Source organism: Gallus gallus, chromosome 7 (genome assembly GCF_016699485.2).
Source record: "Gallus gallus isolate bGalGal1 chromosome 7, bGalGal1.mat.broiler.GRCg7b, whole genome shotgun sequence".
NCBI lineage: Eukaryota > Metazoa > Chordata > Aves > Galliformes > Phasianidae > Gallus > Gallus gallus.
The window spans coordinates 35658771-35679750 of record NC_052538.1 but is presented as its reverse complement, the minus strand read 5'-3'; the positions used below and the strand labels follow the sequence as shown (position 1 = coordinate 35679750).

The 20980-nt window shown below is 49.3% G+C and overlaps 1 protein-coding gene, 1 long non-coding RNA gene and 2 other non-coding genes across 15 annotated transcripts in view; 2 read left to right on the top strand and 2 right to left on the bottom strand.

Moving 5' to 3' along the window:
* The window catches only part of GPD2 (glycerol-3-phosphate dehydrogenase 2), a 64320-nt gene extending 51642 nt beyond the window's left edge, over window positions 1–12678 (bottom strand). For 3 of the 11 annotated variants that reach the window (XR_006939853.1, XM_015290194.4, XM_040703790.2), the window contains exons 1-2: window positions 12065–12135; window positions 1530–1637 (exon numbers count right to left, since the gene is read on the bottom strand). Coding sequence is in view for 10 of the 11 variants with exons in the window: in XM_015290194.4 (XP_015145680.1) it covers window positions 1530–1631 (102 nt within the window). In the remaining variant the exon portion in view is untranslated. Of the gene's footprint in view, window positions 1–1529; window positions 1638–2091; window positions 7515–9743; window positions 11945–11985; window positions 12136–12502 lie in introns of those variants that run through there. The other 8 variants (XM_046943870.1, XM_015290195.4, XM_046943869.1 and 5 more) reach the window with 8 other exon arrangements.
* LOC107053901 lies at window positions 12287–16100 on the top strand. Of its 2 annotated transcripts, none has more exons than XR_001467683.4 (2): window positions 12287–12832; window positions 15688–16100. It is a non-coding gene; the product is annotated as an uncharacterized LOC107053901 (long non-coding RNA). The 2 variants fall into 2 exon arrangements; XR_006939854.1 differs by having other exon boundaries at window positions 12287–13003.
* Window positions 16101–19603: 3503 nt separating this feature from the next.
* On the top strand, window positions 19604–19674 carry TRNAG-GCC. Its single transcript has one exon. It is a non-coding gene; the product is annotated as a tRNA-Gly (tRNA).
* Window positions 19675–19945: 271 nt separating this feature from the next.
* Window positions 19946–20017, bottom strand: TRNAA-CGC. The gene has a single exon. It is a non-coding gene; the product is annotated as a tRNA-Ala (tRNA).
* Window positions 20018–20980: the final 963 nt, after the last annotated feature.

Below are 20980 nucleotides of genomic sequence, written 5' to 3'. Positions count from 1 at the left end.
GTAATATCCTATGGATAACGGCTCCAGAGAGAGTTAGATTAGCAGCTAGGCTCAAAACAGGCAGTCCAATGGGAAGCTCACTTAAAATGCTAGGCTTTATTTTTTGCAACAGTATCTGAAGCTATAAGGATCCTGGCTTATCCACTTTCCAGCTAGGTTCCCTGCAAATGACTCATCTCATTTGCTTTACCAATATCTCAACTGTACTCCTCTGCACATGGAAACGGCCAGAAGATTCAGATGATCATTTATTCAGACCCATCCTGCACACCTTCATGAAGTTAAGATCTTCCTGTATCCCTGGGTTTCAGCTCTCGTGGTTTGAATGGGAACTCACAGTAAATACATGGTACTAAGCAGCTCATGGTAACTTGCTGTTGATAAGGAGCTGACCAATTGCATTTCTAAGGTGAAAAGCAGAAAGCACCCTGAGAAATGAGCACCTCACCTAGCTGCTAAACTGGTTATCATCTGAAAGGAAGGATGAGGTGCCACTCTTAAGGCTTAAGCTCTTTCCAAAACCAGATGGAAGTAAATCAGGCCAGAGCTCTGACTGCACCTACTTGAAGCTGTATGGAACACCAATTGCAAACAGTGTTGGCCAGGAGTGAGGTAGCAGCCTCACTGCCTACACTTAACAGATGAGAAGATGTGTTCTTTACATGCATGGCATACAAACACATGAACTTCTCAAGCACAGCACAACTGCACTGAAATAAGAGGTATTTGTTTGTCTAAAACCAGTAGCCGTTGATCAGCACCAGCTCTGCCTAAAAGCAGTCCACAACTCTTGCTCCTCATGCTGATGTTTTTCCTAGGTTTCTGCATTAAGAAGTAGGAAACAAAACAACAAAACATGGCTGCTCCAATTCACCTGGAAGAAGGTCCTATGGCAGTGACACATAGACTAGAACCAGGATCTACTACATCTCTTTCTGCCACCACTATCTTACTTTATCAGTACATTTTCACCATCTTCCTTCACTGCTCTGGGAATTTTTATCTCATCAGTGTGCCTTAATTACCCAAAATACAGCCTTAAACCATGCCTTGAGCATACCTCTGTCTAGGTTGTACCCACCCAGTGAGACACCAATGCCACCAGAAACAGAAGCCTTCCTACAGATCCCACCCTAAAACAATTATCAGTTTTCACAACTGCCCAAGAGTTGCCACAATCATTGCATAAAGCTGAGATTCTCAGGTAATGCTAGTGTTTCTATGTACTTCAAGCAACTTGTACTTCAGATGGTATTTCTCACTCCTCCTGCAACTAAGTCACATCCCTAGGGGTACCCAAAGGACACTTTTTAAACAAGAAAAGTGATTTACATGAATCATACTTTGCCACTGGTTAAAGACCTGCAATGGTGAAACATCACTTAATGCCATCCTCCAGATAGCACACAGCAAATCAAGCTGAGAGCTCTTGGCATCCCTTCCCAAACAAAGCTATTCGTATAAGCCTAACATACGCTCAAACAGATTTTAAGCTTCATATTTTATCAGAAGTCATAATTAATACTTACGTGTTTGTTTCTATACTGAGAAAATTGAGAGAGGCCAAAAACTGTTGCTATGGCACCTCCTCCAATGAGAACAGTTCCTTTCACTGCCTTCTGAAATGCCATTTTTTACTGTAAGAAAAGAAGATAAAAATTAATAGGCAGTTCTACCATGTCAGAATCTAGGCAACACAGAATAGACCATTTGTAGAAGATGAAGACGATGTTGTGACAAGTTGAAACTTAAGAGTAGCAATAGATTAATTAACGATTTTCATCGCAATAGCAGTGATTTCTAAACAAATGCAGACAGAGGCAAGCCAGAATGCTCTGGTATTTGCAACTTAAGCAGAATGACAAAAGAGTATTTAAGCATACGGGGAGATACGTGGGTACACACATACGTGGTGCTGTACATACTTGCATACACGACAAGTGCTTACAATACTGTGGCAAAAGCAGAGCAAGAACACTGCCATAAGCCAGATAGCCACCACATCCTTCTTGCAGCAGAACAGCTCATCTGCTTGCAAGATCACCTTCAGCTACCCTCCATCCCATCAAAACCATTTTTACAACCAATTACCCCAGCAGCACTCTATCCCACGTCTCCATCAGGAATTAGGGCCCTGCTCCCACAGCTCCCCAGCACAGCTCATCCTACCCAGGCACAGCACAGAAGCGATGTGCTGCCAGCCAGGAACGGCACCTTCAGCAATGAGCGGCAGCGGAGGCAGGGGACAAGACCAAGTGGTTTAAAACAAGCACAGAACTCTATAATCTAGCTTCTGAGGTATTAAAGCCAGGCCTATGTAGGTCAGGAACATTCTTAAAAGGCCCAACGTTTGCGGGCTGAATGACAAATCTGCATGGAACTGACCTGAATCTTAAGTAGGCGCAACCCAACCCATCCTGCCAGGACCAAAGCAGTTTGCATCGCATAGAAACAACAAGTGTCAAGCTCAAGCAGCTCAGACAGCACTCTGAGTCCTGAGGTGACAAGGGCAGCTTTGTGCCCCAGCTCTGCACAGCAGCCCCAGCACAAAGGACTTAGCACTGCTGCAACACGGCACAGGCAGCACACACAGCCCTGAGAGCCCCTGTGCATCTGCAGTGTGGCAGGGGAGGCTCCGGGCATCGTTCCACCTTTCAGTTGGCATTCCAAGTGGCACCGCAGATGTTTAAAAACAAGAGAAATAGGAAAACTTTGTTTTAAAGATTGATACCATCTTCACTTCTGTGCACTATGCTTGCAGCATGCTCAGGGGAGAAAACGCACCACATTATTGCAGGCAAGAAAGTGCTTTAGGAACGGATGTTGTATGTACTGATGCACCGATTGTTGTGCAGGAAGAGAGGAGTTGTACCTTCCCCAGCCTTTTTGGGAAGAGCAGCACACACACTCAGAAGTGTTCCCATCACAAAGACAACCTTTACTGGACTGTACGTGGAGTATCAAGTTTTCCACTGACTTTATACTTCAGTCTCAAAAAAGACCAACTTCATCTTTCCTCTATCTTGTGACTGGGAGGAGGGCCCCCAGCCCCACTCCACACACAAAGAACACACAAAGGCAATGAGCATCAGGTCAGGCACCACCCATGGCTGCACAAAGCACGTGGCAATGGCAAACACACACACATACCCGAGCACTCTGTGTACTATATATTGCCACCATACGGTCTCTGCAAGTCATTAGAATAACTCAACTTCCAAGTGCAAACTGGAGGCAGCCTTCAAGGAGTTTCACACACCCTATGCAGCAGCACAGAGTCACTTCAAACAAGGCTGCAAGACCCCGGCTCACGAACGCCTGCTCTGGGAACACAATATGCTCTACAATCCAAGCAAGTTTCAAAAGAACAAATTAGCATCTTCCAACAAGCCAACTTACATGACAGAAAAAACACTGGCTTTCAAGAAAACAAATGGAAGTTTGTCCTAGCACTTGTTTCTCCTTAAATCATCGTGTTTAGCTGTGAAGCCTGGGTACACAGCTTGCAGAGTCAAAGCCCCACATCCTTGCTCAGCAGGGCCACAGCAGAGAGCTGGAGGTGCAGGGGCTGACCGCCATCCCAACGCCCCACAGACCTGCACTGCTTCACATAACTATGCAAATTCCTGACAATTACGGTAGTTTTTTGTGTTTTTAAGGCAAAGGAATAGTGATACCAGGACTGTGCGTCCTGCTGGGTCATACTAACAAAATCTTTTCATCAGCCCAGAGCCACACAGATGGTGAAGGGAGTGGAGCATCTCCCTTACAAGGAAAGGCTGAGGGAGCTGGGCCTGTTTAGCTTAGAGAAGAGGAGACTGAGGGGTGACCTCATTCATGTTTACAAATATGTGAAGAGTGACTGTCATGAGGATGGAGCCAGGCTCTTCTCAGTGACATCCAGTGATAGCACAAGGGGTAATGGGTGCAAGCTGGAACATAGAAGGTTCCACTTAAATACTAGAAAAAACTTCTTCGTGGTGAGGGTAACAGAACACTGGAACGGGCTGCACAGAGAGGTGGTGGGGTGATCTTCTCTGGAGACATTCAAAACCCACCTGTGTGGCCTGATGCAGGTGTTCCTGTGTGACCTGATGCAGGTGCTCCTGCTCCAGCAGGGGGATTGCACTAGTTGGTCTTTCAAGGTCCCTTCTAACCAACATCCTGTGATTCCTGAAGAAATCCAGCTCTTTAAAAAGGAAGGAATTACATCACATCTTGCCATCAGTTGACCATGGCATCTTTAGTTACGCGTTAAAGAACTCCTGCTGCACCAACCAAAGCTAAGTTTTCTCTGTCCGTGATCCAAACCAGAAGTATCACTGCATATATGAAGAAGCACACAAATCTGTGTGCTACATTTCCAAGCTGTTTGCACAAATTTATGAATATAATAAAAGAAGAACTCGACACTCAGTGAGTTACATAAATAACTACGTGATATTTTTTTCAGTAGCTTGAAGTACTATTTTCTTCCGACTACATTTTGCTGTTAAAATCCTCAAACTACATACTCACATAAAGAATAAAAGCCGTTCCGGGTCACAGCTGGGACTTTGGATACTAGCAAATATTACACCTATTCTTCATATTCAGAGAGACGCACCTCGCCTGTTTCCCCCTCCAGAACCAGCAGGCACCGACCAAAGCCCCCCACTCACAGCTGTGTTAGTTCAGGAGTTCCCAGTGCCACATATCCCAGGTCTCTCAGATGGGGGAATTGGTCTGAGCAGCCCCAGCCACCATAAGAAGCCCCCCACAACAGCTGCCACAACCCAGAAAGCCTTGAAGCACCTCTGTCACCAGCGCTAATGCAGCACAACACACTCCTTCACATGCATGAACAGCTTCTGAAGACCAGCCATCCTTTAACAGATGATCAGAATCAAACAAAAGCTCAATGCAAAATTGGTTTCTTGGAAGTTTCGGATGAGGCACGCACAATCTTCAGAACAGTGTCTTTTACACCACTGCCTTTTGGCAAACTAACCTTTCCCACCTTCAGACTTCTCCCATTGAAGCTTTACACCCTACAGGAGCGAGGCCGCCAGCAGCGCACAAAGGCACTGCCATCAGACCCCATTTCACCCTAACCACACCACAGTGCCATTCCATGTGCCACATAACAGCTCTGCCATGGTGTGATACCAGGAATGGAGTGGCACCTTGGTGCCCTCGCTATGGCCAACTTCTAGCCCTGCAGCTGGCTGTCAGCGTGAGGCTTGGTCCCTCAGCCCTTGGGAGAGGGGAGCAGCTCTTGGAAACAGTGACATACACCATTTGTGTGGTCAGCTGTCACATTTTGGGGTGCACTGCACAGAGCATGGCCAGCAGGGCAGGGAGGTGCTCCTCACCTCTGCTTTGCCCTGGGGCAGGGGCACAGTTGGAGTACTGTGCACGGTGCTGGGCTCCCCAGTACAGGGCAGGTTGGGCTGGGGGAGCTCCAAAGGCCCCTTCCAGCCACTGTGATTCCATGCCCCCGCAGGGCCCAGCACCGCAGCCTCCTCCAGCCCACACAGTAGCTCCTCACCCACACAGCCCTGCTCTGGGCAGGAGGATGACAGGAGCATGGCCGAGTCCAGACATGGCCCAGGCAGCCCTGTGGCTCAGTGCCAGCGCAGGCAGAGAAATGCCAGGCTCGCTAAGCATGCACCTGTGGAGGTGTTCCCCATGTCCCAGAAGAGCCTCAAAGGGCTACTGCAAGCACCAAACAGGATGAACCAGAGAGCAGAAGAGGAAATAGGAAAGAATGCAGGCCATGTAATTATGGCAAAAGATCACACGTGGAATGCCACAGATACAGACAAGAGCCTAAACTCAAAAACCCTCATCTATTCCAAGTAGATAATAAAACTTGACTCTCATCCAAGCTGCGATCAACAACTTGTGATGGAAACTCAGAATTTTATATGGAGACATATCGTAACAGCATGCAGCACGAGAAGCAGTGCAGTCAGAAATAAGTCATCCTTCCAGAACACAAATATTCTGAGCGGTCTTTAAAAATGGCTCAAGCAGCACACAGTGTGATAACGCTGTAAGCACAGTCTGGTGCTGTAAATCTCCAGGTTAAGCAAGCCTTATCCCTTGTTTCAAGGCACGTTTTGATGCGCAGCACCTGTGGGTCCATGTCCTCAGCTACAGGGCTCACAGCCCTTGGTGTGCCACAGATCAAGCTGCTGCCAGCATGAGCAGCAGGCACCATGAGCAGTGTGATCTGCCCAGATGTGGTAAGCAACCCACAGGGGACACTTCCCAGCAAGGCAGCAGAGCACCAGTGCACAGGGATGCACAGCGGCATCAGCTCAGGTTTGTAGTTATCTCAAGACTGCCTACAGAAGTGTGCTACAAACTACAGAATGCAGCACAAAGGAGAAGAGCCAGCCTACAGGAAACGGGAACCACACAAGAGGTTTTATCAGGACAAACCTCACACTTTCGGTTTCCAAGCACTCACTACAAACTGCCTTCACAGCAGGAACCACTCCCTCCTGCACTGAATTCCTACCCAGCAACTCAGTGCACACCCCCGGTGGTCGAGAGCTCTGCTCCCCGTAACACTGCCAAAACGGGGCTCTCCTGCTTTGCCTCCAGCCCCATGCTTGCAATCCAAAAAGCAGACAGAGCACAACTTACATCCTGTTTCTAAAGAGACTATTTCAACACCCGTCCTCGAGAGAAGCTTCTGAGCAGGGCGTCCCACGTGACAGGTCTCTGGCTCCCCACTGCTCGCAGCAGGCTGCTGTGATGCCCAGGAGGAGCACAGCCCGCAGCGCCTGGCCAGGCACAGAGCAGGCAGCCCGTTGTTGGCTGGGATCTCAGTTGAGGTTGTGTAACTCTGCAGCCTGCCAGCACGCATACCTGTGGGGCTCCCAACCCTCTCCACGTAGCCCCACTTTTGGGCTCCAGTCCCTTCTAATTACTGAGGTATGGGGCTAGAGCTGTGGAGGGCACAGGGAAAGGAATGGGGGAGGAGGGAGCGAAGGAAGATTCAGACGCAGTACCGCAAGCTGGAGATCAAAGGAAGATGACTACTTTAGCAAAAATGCAGAGACAGATGGATACAAACTGTAAAGCTTTGCAGTAAGTGTGACGCCCTGTATGCTGCCATCAGACATGGTGTATGAGACGCAAAACCTGTTAAATTAAGAGAAGAAATCCAATCTGTTATGTTGTATATCGGAGCGCTTTATGAGGCCATTACCATGGAATCTGGGTGCTTCACATTCCATTTTAAATGAACACATCTAATAAAGTGAGTCATTCAATGGAAGACTCAAAAATAGAAAACTTATAATCATCCCCACTAGGGTTTGCATAACCTGCCATTTGCATGGTAGCATTGTCTAATCCAGGGCTTTTCAGTTGTTCCAAAGCTTCTCAGGTGAACACTGGCTGATGTGAACCCCAAACTAAAGATCCCTGCAGGCTGAGCTGGGCACCCTGCGCTGCCTCCACTTCTCCAGTCACTGCTATCCTTGTAATGAAGCTTCTGATCCTTCTGGCTGCGCCACTTCAAAGGCAGCTGCAGTGCTGGTACCCAGGACTGCAAGGAGCCAGGCCATAATCAGGACTCTGACTGCAGGCAGTACTACTCAAGAGCAGATACTGACAGCTTGCAGACTGCATCCAGTAGGAAATGCTCAAAGAACATGAAAAAAAAAAAAAGGATGTAATAGGATCACATTAACACCCCACACACAACACAATCATCTACCATGTCCCATGTAGCTGTTCTTGTTTGCTTCTTAAGCGACTGAAGTGGTTAACACTTTACATAGCATGTCAGACCACGCTGACTAAAGAAAGCATATTAGAAGGCAGCAATTAAAGCTTCAATCAGCCAGCGCTGGAGATGCTTGCCCTGCAGCACTCCCACAGCCACCAAGCACCTCTGCTTGCTCAGCCTGTGTATCTCCCACCTCCTGGGCTGCCCTCTGCTCCACTCAGCAGAGAACAAAGCGGCACACTGAGAGGCAACCAAAGCTGGTTATCTCACAATCTGGGCTCTGACACATGCCCTCATGACTTCTGAATCTCATTCCTGCAAGCCACAGCTGTAAGTGAAGCTACACTCCAAGAAGCTTCCAGCGGATGCAGAACCCGGCTGTCACCGAAACGCTGCTAAGATGACACTCCAGATCCTCTCCTAAAGCCTCTGATGGTTACTTCAGGTTCTTAAACACAAGTTACAGCACTTTAATTAAAGTAATTATCCCAGAACAACCTCACCAAGCAAGCACAGAAACACAGCCCATAATATCTAAACAGCTGGCAGGGTTAGAGTCCCTTGAAGCCACAGACCGCACTACAAATTTTAAGTTCCTACACCCTAAATTTTAAGTTCCCAAATCCCACGGGCCAACTTCCACTAATTAGTGGAAGCAAAGCAGCAGTTTGCCATATGGGGAGAATCCTGCCCACGCGGTGAGCGGGCCCAAAAGGAGCTGCATGGCACGTGACACAAAAACCACAGGAAAACAAAGATCAGTCCTTCCACCCTTGTCCTTCTCTTGCTCCCCACTGCTTCCAACTTCCTTGCTGTTTGTGCTCAGGTAACCGAGATCTTCCCACCAGGGTGAGATGGCAGCTCAACTGCTTTAACCCTACAAGGGTTCAACTCGGACTTCTCTCCCTCCTATTTAGATTTTTCATCTTGACAACTTCCGTTTCACACACTACCATCACTCTCCAAAAAACAAAGAAACAACACCCACAAACCCCAAATAAAATAAAAACGTACAAACAAGCAACTTGTATTAGAGATAAGGCAAGTAAGAGTTAGAAAAACTTACTGTATAGGTGTTACCCTTTTCTGGCATTCCTCATTCACTTTGTATTTAATACAGATACTTGATAGGCAGCCCACCAGTCCAGCTTCATCCTAATACCTCTACCTACAGCTCCTTCCCTCCCTCCTCCCACTCCAAGGCAAATAGTAAGGGAGAAAAGTAAAACCCTGAATGTTAAACATAGTACAGGACTGGACGCAGATCTGCATACACAGACAGGTACCCACTCAAAGGAAGAAAAACACATACAAACGGGGTTAATTATGTAGGCGTGTCAAGGAAGTAGCCTACTTTTACACACAGAGTTGAACTCAGCTCCCAGCCAACAGCAGGGGCACGCAGTCAGTATCATTTTGAAAGAAGAACTAACACTTGGTTTGAGAAACACTTTGCGAAGCAAATGAGTCCCTCTCCAAGGCTGGGTACCCAGCCAGCAGAGGAACGCCAACCCAGTCTCCATTGGCACTTTACATTTATAACTCTGGGCGAGTTCATCTGGCATTTGGAATCCTCTGAGGCAGTTACATGTTTGCCTGGGAACTTGGATCAAATGCAGTTATTTAGAGGTAGAAAATGCTTCTCCCCCTGCCCCACTAAAAAAAAGAAAATAAAAATCAATGCTATGATAATGTAGAAGAGTTTTGATTGCAAATTGTTTGCTCACGATGTAATACAGAACGTTTTCTAAAGCAGTGCTTTTTGGGAGCAGCAGAATATACCTACATTAGCAAGAGCTGCAGCATTGCTGTGGCACAGCCCTACAGCAGGTGCTGCTGAGAACAGCCTCCATAGCCATCCATGTGGCACCTGCTTTCAGGTAGCTCCAGGCCTGCCCCACAAATACCCACAAAGCAGCTGAGCTACATGAGGTCTTCCTCATTTAAAGGAAGATCTTCCCACTTCTGTTTGATCTGCTTCAGACCTTTTCTGCTCCTAGGCCACAGCACTCACCGACTGCTCAGTGTTTCCCACTCCTCCAGGAGCACACAGGGCAGGCAACCAGCATGCCTGCAGGCAGGTCACTGGCACAGGCACCTCCTCCTCCAGAAGTCTGCACCAACAGACTCCCACCAGCTGTAGTGGCACACTCACACAACGCAGCTAGTCCCTGGAAAAACAGGCTCTGACTACAAACAGAAAGCCAAGCATTATACATCTGACATCTACAACTGCAATATCAGACCCCTGGTTTAAATGAAGTGCAACAGAGGCCTGTAAGCTTTAGAAAATATAAATTAATTCCTGAAATCCTATTTGCCAGCATGTAAACTCACCAAAACGAGGCACCTGATAGATGCAAGCTGTTGCCCTACACGGCTGCCTACAAATGGGAGCCCTTGTTATGAAAGCAGTAAGATATGTACAGATGGAAGTAAAGTAATAATTGCAAGCTGGACACTGTCGGGGGGAAAGCACATATCTCTTATGTATTTGCTAAAACATGCAGAGCACCGTGAACAGTAAGCACGCAGCAGAAGGGAACCTGTATGAGCTTTCACTTGGAAAGCTGGCGTGCACTGAAGGCCTTTGAACCCATCCAGTTTTCTGTGCTTCTATTAGCAACCGATTACCAGGCAGTAATGGGTCTCTAGATTAACAGTTCATTATACAGAAGGGCACAGCCTAGGACATTGCTGTCACTGGGCTCCTGTGTATACATATACGTACATGCAACTAAGTAAAACACTCATCCATAGACTGTTACACACAAAGTAACACTATAAATTAGTTATAACGTCTGCATAATTTTTCATGTTCATGTCCTCACTGAAAGCTTTCACCCAATGCTACAGTAAATGTGCATGGTAAGTGTCTAACATTAATAACACTGCACTTGTTGCTATTATAGAAGAGCCTATACCACATTACACCTTAACTATCAACAGTCAGATCTCCAAATACCACACTGAGTCATTACTACTCATCACTCACTGCTCCCATCACTGCAGGCTGCTGAGGAACTGCACCTACACCAAGTGAGAAAAGGGAAAGGCGTGATTAACTTCAGTTAAAAATACATCACGCTGCCAACAGCTGCCTCCTGAGCCCGCTCCTCATCCACGGCTGGGGATTATCTTACAGAGGGACCCGGCTGTCTTCATGCTGATGGTGTAACAACTGTTGGGTAAGCTCCACATGCGGGTAACTCTCTGGCTAGAAACACGGAATAGCGAGAGCAGTTCATAGAAATTGCAGCGGAGAGAATGAAAATAAGACACAAAAAGCACAGCCACAACCTGACCACCACCAGAAGATAAACACAAGGGTCTGCAGTGGTAACAGCCCCAGGCACAGCACTCCAAGCCCTTCAGTCCTTCCCTCTGCAGACACCCTGCACTTCTTGCTAGATGGCAGCTGCAGCCTGCAAGGCTGGGATGCGTTCCTGCGCCACTCCTCCCATCAATGCAATACTTTGCCCCTTGAGAGCTCACGGCAGCACAGCATGACCAGCACAGCTGCAGCCGCCCAGCATGCAGAGAGGGCCTGCTCTGCTCGTGGCACAGCACGCAGCCCGCAGGTCCACTCAAGGTGTCCACGTGCAACTCCTACCCTTCTGCATAATGGGCTTACAAACATTTGCTGCAATGACTGATTAGAAGAGATAAGGGCCCGAAGAAGCTCAGGAGATCCTCATTACACCCATACACTCTCACCCAGAAGCAATGCTAAGTGCTCCACGTAAGCCAGAAGTGCCCCTGCTGTGCAGTTGAGCATCCCCACGCCGCGCTCACAGCCGCAGCACGGCGCGTTCCGCAGCGCGGGGCTCTGTGCCACGAGGCCGAAGGGACGAACAGCACCTGCGGGAGCCCTGCGGAGCCACCTGCGGGACACGCACAGCCGCCCATGCCCGGCCCGACCGCGCCCGCCTGCGGCTCCTCAGGGCACCGAGCGGGCACGGAGCTGCCGCGGGCTCCTTGGCAGCGCAGCTGCACGCTGCTTTTCCCTCATCCCTGCCAGTTCCCCATCGCCCCAACGCTTACATAAAAGAGCCGGGGAGGGGCCGGAGCCCCCGGCAGCCCCGGGCCCGCAGCAGCCGCCCCGCGCGATGGAGGCGAGCACACGGGGATGCCCCCGCCCGCCCCGCGACCGAACGGCCGCTGCCCGCCGCCCCACACCTGTGGGACGCTGCCCCTCCCCGCCGCCTCGCCCCGTCCGTCCACCCGTCCCTCCCCGCGGCTCCGCCGCCCGTTACCGGCGCGGGCAGGGCCTGGCGGCGCGCGGCGGCCGTGCCGGTAGAAAGGCGCGTTAGGCCCCGCGCTCCCGGCCCTTACCCCGTACCGCCGGCGCGGCTGCTCTAGGAGGCGGGCGATGAGGAGAAGCGGCGCGGTCACGGAGCGGCCCCGCGGCCTCCCCGCCCCGGGCTATATTTGGGCGCGCCCCGGGGCCGGGCCGCGCGGTGCTGGAGCGGCGCCATCCGGGCAGCCGCGGCCCGGCCCCTCCTCGGCCCTCCCCCGGCCCGGCCTGCAGCCGTCCCACAAGGAGCGTCCCGTCCCGCCCCGCCGCTGTCCCGCGCTCCGGAAAGGCCGCGCTGAGGGGTTCCTTAGTTCGGGGCCGACTGGGAACTGCTGGGAGAGCCCCGCGGAGGGCTGGAGCAGCTCCTGATGGGACAGGCTGAGAGCCCCGGGGCTGTGCGCCTAAAGGAGAGAAGGCTGAGGGGTCTGAGCAGCGCTGACCCACACCTGAAGGGCGGGGGATGGGGCCAAACCCACCTGGACACTGTGCAGCTGCTGTAGGGACTGCTGCGGGTCGGGCTGGGAGAGATCCAGAGGGCCCTTCCAGCAACCACGTTGTGGGATTCTGGCGCCTCGAGTGGTATGTGTGCAATTCTGGGCCCCTCAGTGCAGAAAAGACATGGAGGCCCTGGAGTGTGTGTCCAGAGACAGACAGCAGAGCTGGGCAGACCCTGGAGTGCAGTCCTGTTGTGAATGGCTCAAGGAATAGGGATGGTTCAGTCTGAAGGAAGCTCCGAGAAGACCTCATAGCTCCCTACAACTCCTGAAAGGAGGTTGGAGAGAGGAAGGGTCAGCTTCTGCTCCCAGGTAACAGCAATAGGACGAGAAGTGGTGGCTTCAAGTTGCACCAGGAGATGTTCCAGCTGGGTATTAGGAACCATTTCTTCTCCAAAGAGCAGTCAGGCAGTGGCACAGCTGCCCAGGTGGGGGGTCACCATCTGTGGGGGTGTCCCAGAGCCGTGGGGATGTGGCACTGAGGTACGTGGGCATGGGGGGGTGGGTGGGGTTGGGCGTGGGGATCTCAAAGGCCTTTCTCTAACCTTAATGATTCTTTGATTCTGTGATTTCCTGGGATTTCAGCTGTTGTTTCACTTTAGGACCCAGGCAGTTCCCAGCATACAGAGCTGGGTAGCAGGGAGCAGCCCTGTGCTATATTAACATCATTTACCTACTGCAGGTCCTTCCCCACTTCTACAGTGAGGTTCAGTCTGAACGACCTGACTACTTGCAGACAGAATGGACCTTTCTAATGCCACTGATCTGTGGTAGGGCTGCTGCATTGGTAATACAGATGATCCACGAAAGAACTGCTAGAGCTCCTGCCCAGAGAAGTGTGCAGACTCTGAGAGCCCACCTTTCTAAAAGCAGGCAGTGCCCAATAGGTGTGCAGAGACAGGTTCACACTTCATTCCCAGTTGTTCCCAGTAGCTCTAGTATGGCAGGGAGCTGGCACCTGTGGCCACCTGTCAGTGATCTCTGCTACATCTCGTCCTTGAGCTGCAGCTTCTCAGGATCCCTGCTGATTTTTTACCAGAGTTGGCAGAAGCACTGGTGAGCAGTTAGCCCCATTTTTAACAGAGTAGAGGCTGGACTTCAACACTGCTGCCTCTGAGGAATAGTTAGCAGAGCCCATAGGGGAAGGGGCAGGAAACCTGCAGGGCTGGGATGGAGATTGTGCTTGGGCTTTGCAGCACGGGGCGTGCAGGCTTGGTTTTCTTTATTGATCATTTCCTTCTCAAAAGTTCTCCAATTCTTTAGCTATGCAAAATAGCAGATCTCCAGTCTTGTACTTCTAACGGTTAAATGAAGCACTAGGCCTAGGAGACTTGAAAGTGAGCTGTGTGACATAGAAGTGGATTGCATGATTTCTGGAGACATTTTGTGTATCTTCTCTCTGATTACCACTGTTGATTAGCCCCTTGTTCTGTGATAGCCAGGGACAGCCCTGGCAGAGCACCTGCTGCGATCTGTAAGGGCTCTCCATTTCTCAACCCATTTGCCATGTGCTGGGCTTCCAGGGACACAGCTGGCTGCCACAGCTGGTCAGTGTTGTTTTGCAGTGAGAAGGCACACAGCAGTGATACACCACGGTTGTCTCATTTCCAAACCTCCTGGCTGAACCCTTGGCTGTTCTGTACATTGCAGTGTACTGAAGTCATGGTTCCACCAGTGCTTGGGATCTCCTTTTCCATGCTAGACCAAAACAGCAGATCTATGTCTGTGTCCAAAACCACCTCCCTGCAGGGCTGTCTGTGCCCAGCCTGTATCCTCATGCAGCTGATGCCATGGATGTGGGATCCTGCTGACTACAAGTCTCTGCTCTCCAGGCATCAGCCTCCAGCCATGCTTCTTGGCTGCCTCCCAGAAACTGCTTTTATTGCCGTTCTTTGTGCTTATTGCTTAGTCAATGTGCTTTACAGGCAGCAAGAGACGTGCTCTCTATCAGGCACAGGAAAACGACCTGCCGTGGGCATGAGCAATGGGCACAGCTCCCCCCCACCCCTGTCCCTGGGGCGTGCTCCGGCCTCCTGTTGGTGGCTAAATGTCAGCAACAGGTCCTTTCTGAGGGGCCATGGGAACCCAATCCTTCCTCGTGGGTCAGATGTAACCGCAGGAGCTAAATTGGAAGCTGCAATAGTTATGTATGGCTATCAGCTCTCTAGATGGCATTTAAAGGCCTTAAGCAACTGCATGGGTTGGCTTTCAGAAGTTTTGCACAGTCAGGGATATTTGGGCTGGAAGTAGTTTTAATCACGGACAAATTAGGGGATGTGGTACTGCCTTTTCCTTTGAAAAGGAAACATGATCCTGAGGGATAGCTGGAATTAGTAGTCCATAGATATTCAGGTACAGAATCTGTCGAATACCTCAGTTGAACAGAAGGAACTGAAAATGGGAAAGAAAAAGAAAAAAAACAAACCAAGAAAATTATGGTTCTTTTAGGGACCAGGAAGCAGGGATTTACATTCAATTTGCAGTCCTGAAGGTTGTTGTCCACCTGGATGTGGCTGCATAGTCAGCACCAATTTATGGTACATTTTGATTGATTCAGAACAAGACAGGGCTTGACTATAGAGTCTGTCCATGTCCACTTTCTAAGTAAGCACATTCTGCATCTCAGAACTTTTATGTTCATGAACTCTTCCAAACCAACACAATTGTAAAGGGGGCAGAAACGAGAGCTGTGCTACTCTTCTCATAACAGGGAAATCCTGGGAGTGAAACCTTCTGTAAAAGCAGCTGGGATGTTGTCTTGCTTACTGATTGGTAACAACTGGGCTTCATGTTTCCATAGTGCAAGATTTGTAAAAGGTTAAAAAAAGATGTGCTGTTTCTTGGTGTATCACAGAATTCCTTCAAGTCTGTGTTTTATTTCATGTCTAGATCAAAATATTACCTCCTGAGCCTGTGTGCACGTGGCTTGGTTGCTGGGACACCTGCCAGCCAGGAATTGGGGATGCCTGGAATCATGTGCTCAGCAGGTGTAAACTGCATGCAGACAGAGTTCACCTTCTGTCCTTAGCCCCAGAGGCAGTTCCTCTTCATTAGCGAGGGAAGATAAAGATTATCTTTGCAACCTGACTGCATGCCAAAGTTATGTATCATAAGAAGAAAATCTGTTCATACATTCACAAATATGTTTTCTCCTGATCTGTCTATAGGAAAATGTCTTCGTGAGGGGAGAAAGGCAGTAATCACAGAGAAGTTGAAAGGAAGTGACAGAGGCAGAAGCGGGACCTCTGCTGATGTTTCTTCCAGCAGGATGCATAGTAGGTCCCACCAGTGGGAAATAAAAGCACTGAGTCACAGCTCTGATTCAACATGGAGCAGCACTCCCATTGCTGGCTGTGGCTGTCAGGTATCACTCGGAAGTACAAGTGTATTGCCTCTTACCAGATCTGCCATCTACCACCTGAACCAGGGCTGTGCTGCTGTATTGCTAGTGTTTAAATGTTTCTCCCCTTGCACCCAGCAGATTAAAGCTCTGTCATGTTTGTGTGTCTGTATGTGTGTCTGAAAAGAGAAAGAGGCTCATTTTTTCTATTAAAACGGAAGTAATGTGTTATCATCATAATTATGTCTTATTGTTTGCTACTGTGTAAAGATAACAAATCAGGACTGAGTCACAGGAGCAAATGCAAAAATTACATTTTTATAAGAATAAGGTCACAGGCCACATGATTTGTTGCGGAACAAATGCAGTAATTAATTGGCCTCTCCCTGCAATGGTAGAACAGGCATCTTAACTACAGAAGAACCAGGAAATGGAAAGCAGCAGTGTGCAGGAGTGCAGGAGGACCATTGGTATTATTCTGGGGCTTACAGTGAGCTCTAATAAGAAATAAAAATGTCATTGGTAGGTCATTGGTGGAGAGAGAAGAAAGGCAATATCTTTAGAATTGCTGCTTTGACAATACCAGTGTATATTTTCTGTTGTTTAAAGATTTTTATTGTGGGAAATGTGGAAAAAAATATATTTTAAATAATTATTTTAGGTTTATTTTTTCTTTACATATTCCATATGGAGAGATTACATGTAGGGTATGGAACAGAGAAAGCTTTTTGGAATTTGTGCTATTTTTTTTATTTCTCTGAGGCAGTGATAGACCAGAACCAGCCCAATGAATGCATACACGTGCCTTTTGTACAGACATTTTCTTCACTGCATTGATTAGGGAAAAATCTTAGAAAACCTATCCAAGGGCATATACAGTCACCTTCAAAGCCTTACCCCGTCATCAATGAAGAAATGCAGGATTGGACTCTCCTGTCCTCTTCTAATGCCCACTTCACTAGCACTGCTTGGTCGATGGTTTTGGCTCATTGCCATGTGAATCCTGTCTGGCACAGACATTTTCAGGGTGTCCACAGATTGTAAGGGACTGATGCAGTTCACTAGCAATAGAAATCAATAGTTACGTTGGAAAAAAATAGTTATTTTAAATATCCACATATATCTTGTCAATTTGGGTTTGGTGACCTTTTGTAATCCAGCACTGTTGAGCCGAAAACAAAGGGAGGAAAATCCAGGAGTTTCCCTTTCTCTGGTATTTGAAGCACAGAAATATGACTGGATGTAAATGACTTGTGTTTGTGTCTGAAGCTCGTAGGCTGGATATCGTGGCTCAGCTGCTTTTCTGCACTGCTTTTGACCACACTGCCATCCTCCAGCTTCCCCAGAATTTAAGACTGTACCTTTTTATCTACAGCAATATTTTCCCTGCAGATTTTAATAATTAATTGGGACAAGCCTGGTGGGCCTGGAGATGAGCGCAAAAGAGGCAGCAGATCAGTGTGACCAAGTGACCTTTTGCTGTCCTGCCAGTCCCTGTGCTCAAAGGGACACTGTCAAAATTGCTAGCCCTTAAAGCTGTAACTTGCTCTGACAACTTGTTCTACATTATAAGTCTTACCTAAAAGATTACCACAATTGTTTTGTTTGTTTTGTTTCAACAGTCTTTGCTGAAGGCTCCACAATGTAGATTCAGTTGTCTTTTTAGGTAGGTAGATATTTTTAAGCACCCAACTTCCTCCCTGGCCTGTTAAAATCAAGCTGGTGCGTGTGTTATTGTGCATAGCAGAGTCTGCCAGGGATGGTATGCATTTTCTGCACTCCGGAAACAGAGGCAATGGCACACTTTGGAAGCCTTTATTTAAAAGGTTTTTAGAAGCTTTTTTGAAAGGCCTGCGGTCATTTTTCATTATTTTGGGGCAGCAGTAAGCATTGTCCGGACTTTCCTGGCAATATTAAGAATGAGGCACTGGTCTGTTAAATGTAAGGAAGGGATGGCCGGGTGGTTTGTTACGTTTCAGGTTGGTTTGAGTTATTCCTTAGGAATTAGTTCTACAAGAACTCCATTTAATACCGTTCAGCATGAAAATGTGAATCATGGCAAATAGTCCAGGTACATTTGTAGCATCACACTTTCTTATTTTTATATAGCAATACAGAGATGGATGCAACCCCAATGTAACTGTGAGTGGTGCACCGCCACACGGGCATCACATGGCAGGAGCACGTGTGGCCATACCTAGCAGGAAAGAGGGAATGAACGATGTCCACTTACCACACTCCAGGTAACTCACACCTCCAGTTTTAAGAGTGATTTGAGCAGTTTTAGCACTTCCTGTCTGAAACTCCTTACCTTGTTCCAAATCCACCTGTACCACCTGCACTTGAGATGCTCTCGGTGCCCCTGAGCTACAGCACCCTCCTCAGAGGCACACAGCAGGGGCAGCACCAGTGCCCAGAGCACATCACTCCCACCCTGCAGCAGCAGAGCCGCTAGGAAGGCACTGTGTCAAGCCTTAGCCACAAGCAGCAAGATCAGAGCCCCTTTAAAGGTGACCTGGAATGGAAGGAAGTGCATTTGGCTCTTTTTGATGGATAAAAAGATCTAAGAAAATCCTCTCTCCCTATAACATGTTTTTCCTTCTCTGTTTCTGCTGAAGGTCTATGGCATCCCTTTGGCTTCTAGAAAGATTTTTGAACCAGCTGAAGGGAATGATTTTCTAATCATTTTCTAATGTTACAGGTCTTGATTCTCTCCATTCAGCACTCTCCCACGTGCAGTCATCGTAAAGTTAGGATGTCTTAGACATCCCTAGAGTTAGAAGTTAGGTATGAGCCTGTCACGCTGCTTGAACAAGTGCTTCTGGAGCACGTTCTGCAGCAGTGCTCCAGCTGCAGTGGGTCCAACTCCCCCTCCTTCACCGTGCTGTCTGTAACCCTTCAGCCAGCATACATGGATGTTCTGAGCGGATGCAGAGCGCTGTCTGATGCACGTGGGAAAGGATTCTCTTAGCTGCAAACTGCGAGTGTAAGGGCTGGTTTCACTTTCACTCTGGAAATGGCACAGGATTGGTAACACTTTGTTGATCATCTGTAAAATCTTCCTCCACATAGAGTAAAACAGGAAGTTAAACTCTTCTCAATATGAGCATTTTCCACCTCTAACTTCTTTTGTTCTAGAGAAAGTGTTCCAGGGCTGACTGGAGATATTGTAAGCATAGCCTAAGTAAGAGTTACTACCTGATGCTTTTACTCTGTTACTTTCTGCCAGCGTAAAAGGAGAAGTTGAGGTCTGGGGGGACAAGGAGCTGTGATGGCACTGCACCGCACTGCTGCAGTGGTGACGTTGTTACGTCACTGTCCAGGCCCTCTTACACCATTACCCATCACTGCACTGTGTTCCATTGTGTATCAGTGTCTGTGGGCTGCGTCCCTCAGAGCAGGGCTGTGCTGAGCAGAGCTGTGGTCTCTGCTGGTGGCCTCCTCTGGCAGTGCCCTCCCAGCACTGGATACAAGGATAAACCCGCTGTTACTTAGCCTGAATGCTGTTAAATTCAAGGGACGATGACTTTATTATGGAAAGTTACAGGGTTTTTAATCTGTTGGAGGAAAAAATGTATACAAATATTGCCGACTTTCTAAAAACATTTTCTCCTGGAGATAACGGCTGGAGGTACTGCTCATGGGCACAGAGCTGGGAAGAGAAAAGGGGAAAGAAAAGCACAGCAGAAACCCAATGTTTGATATATTGTAGGACAGACCATCCATATAACATCGCAAGTCGTGCATTGGTGGTTCAGTGGTAGAATTCTCGCCTGCCACGCGGGAGGCCCGGGTTCGATTCCCGGCCAATGCAACCGAAATTTTTTCCTTTCCCTCAATTTTTTTTTTCCTTCCCTTTAAAGCCTTGATTGATTTACTCGTTTGTATTTCCTTTCGGCAAAAAGCAGTGCTCTTTTTAAGGCCGGAGAAGCCGCAGCGCCGCGTTGCTTTCCCGGCCTCCCCGAGGACTCGCCTCAGGCGCACAGCGGTGCGGCGGGACAACGGCCGCGCGATTCGCGGCAGCGGGAGCCTCCCGCAGCTGGAGAGAGGGGAGAAAATGGCGTGCGACGCAAAAAAGAAGCCGCTGGAGATGCCGGGGATTGAACCCGGGACCTCACACATGCGAAGCGCGCGCTCTACCACTGAGCTACATCCCCGGCTGTGGGAAAGTTTTCGCGGGGCGCTATGAGAGGGCGGGCCGCCGCGCGGGGCCGGGCCGAGCCCGGCTGGGTGGAGCGCACTGCGGGCAGCTCGGCGCCTCGGCGGCCCCGCCCGGCGTTGTCCCCGGGCTTCCCGCCGTCCCCCGCCGCCCCGCTCCGTGCTCTCGGCCTGTGGGCCGGCCGCTCTCTTGCCGCTGGTGCCCCGTGGAGGCGCCCCGACGGGTGCTGCCCTCGGGGTTCCGGCTCCCCGTCGTGCTGCCTGCAGTGGTGCCGTGTGTTGGTGCATACATCTCTGTCAGCGTTTAGTCTCAGACTTTCTGTACAGATCTGCAGGGTGCTCCCTCACCCTTACATAAAGTTCTTCCACATGTTAGCTTGAAACTTCCTACAACAAGTGTTAGGCCATTGCTCCTCATCCTATTGCTGCGCACCACCAAGAAGAGCCTGGCCTCATCCTTTTGGCTCCCGCCTCCCTTCATGTTCATAAACATAAACAGATCCCATCTCGGCCTCCTTTTCCCCGGGCTGAACGTGGGGTCTCTCAGCCTTTCCTCACAGGGAAGATGCTCCAGGCCTTCTATCATCGCTGTGGCCCTCCACCGGACTCCTTCCAGCAGATCTCTGTCTTTTTTTCCCTACGTTTCACATAGAAGATCTGATGTGCAGTTTGTACAGAAGCAAAGCAATGTCTCTACTGTCGCTCCATCTAAATATCCCCCAGAGCACCACCCACCAAATGCAACACTGAATTATGCAGAAGGGCTCGACGTGTGCATCCTACAGGAGGAAATGAGACGCCTTACGCTGAGCTATAAAGTAAAACAGGAGTCCCTCGTGGACGTGGATCTCCTCAAGCCTACCGACACTGCCTGCTTGTACCACTGCAGCCAGCAGTGCCCCACGCACACAGCCCTGCCTGCCGACAGCTGCCTGCAGCCCCTGCTTCCAGGAAACACTTGG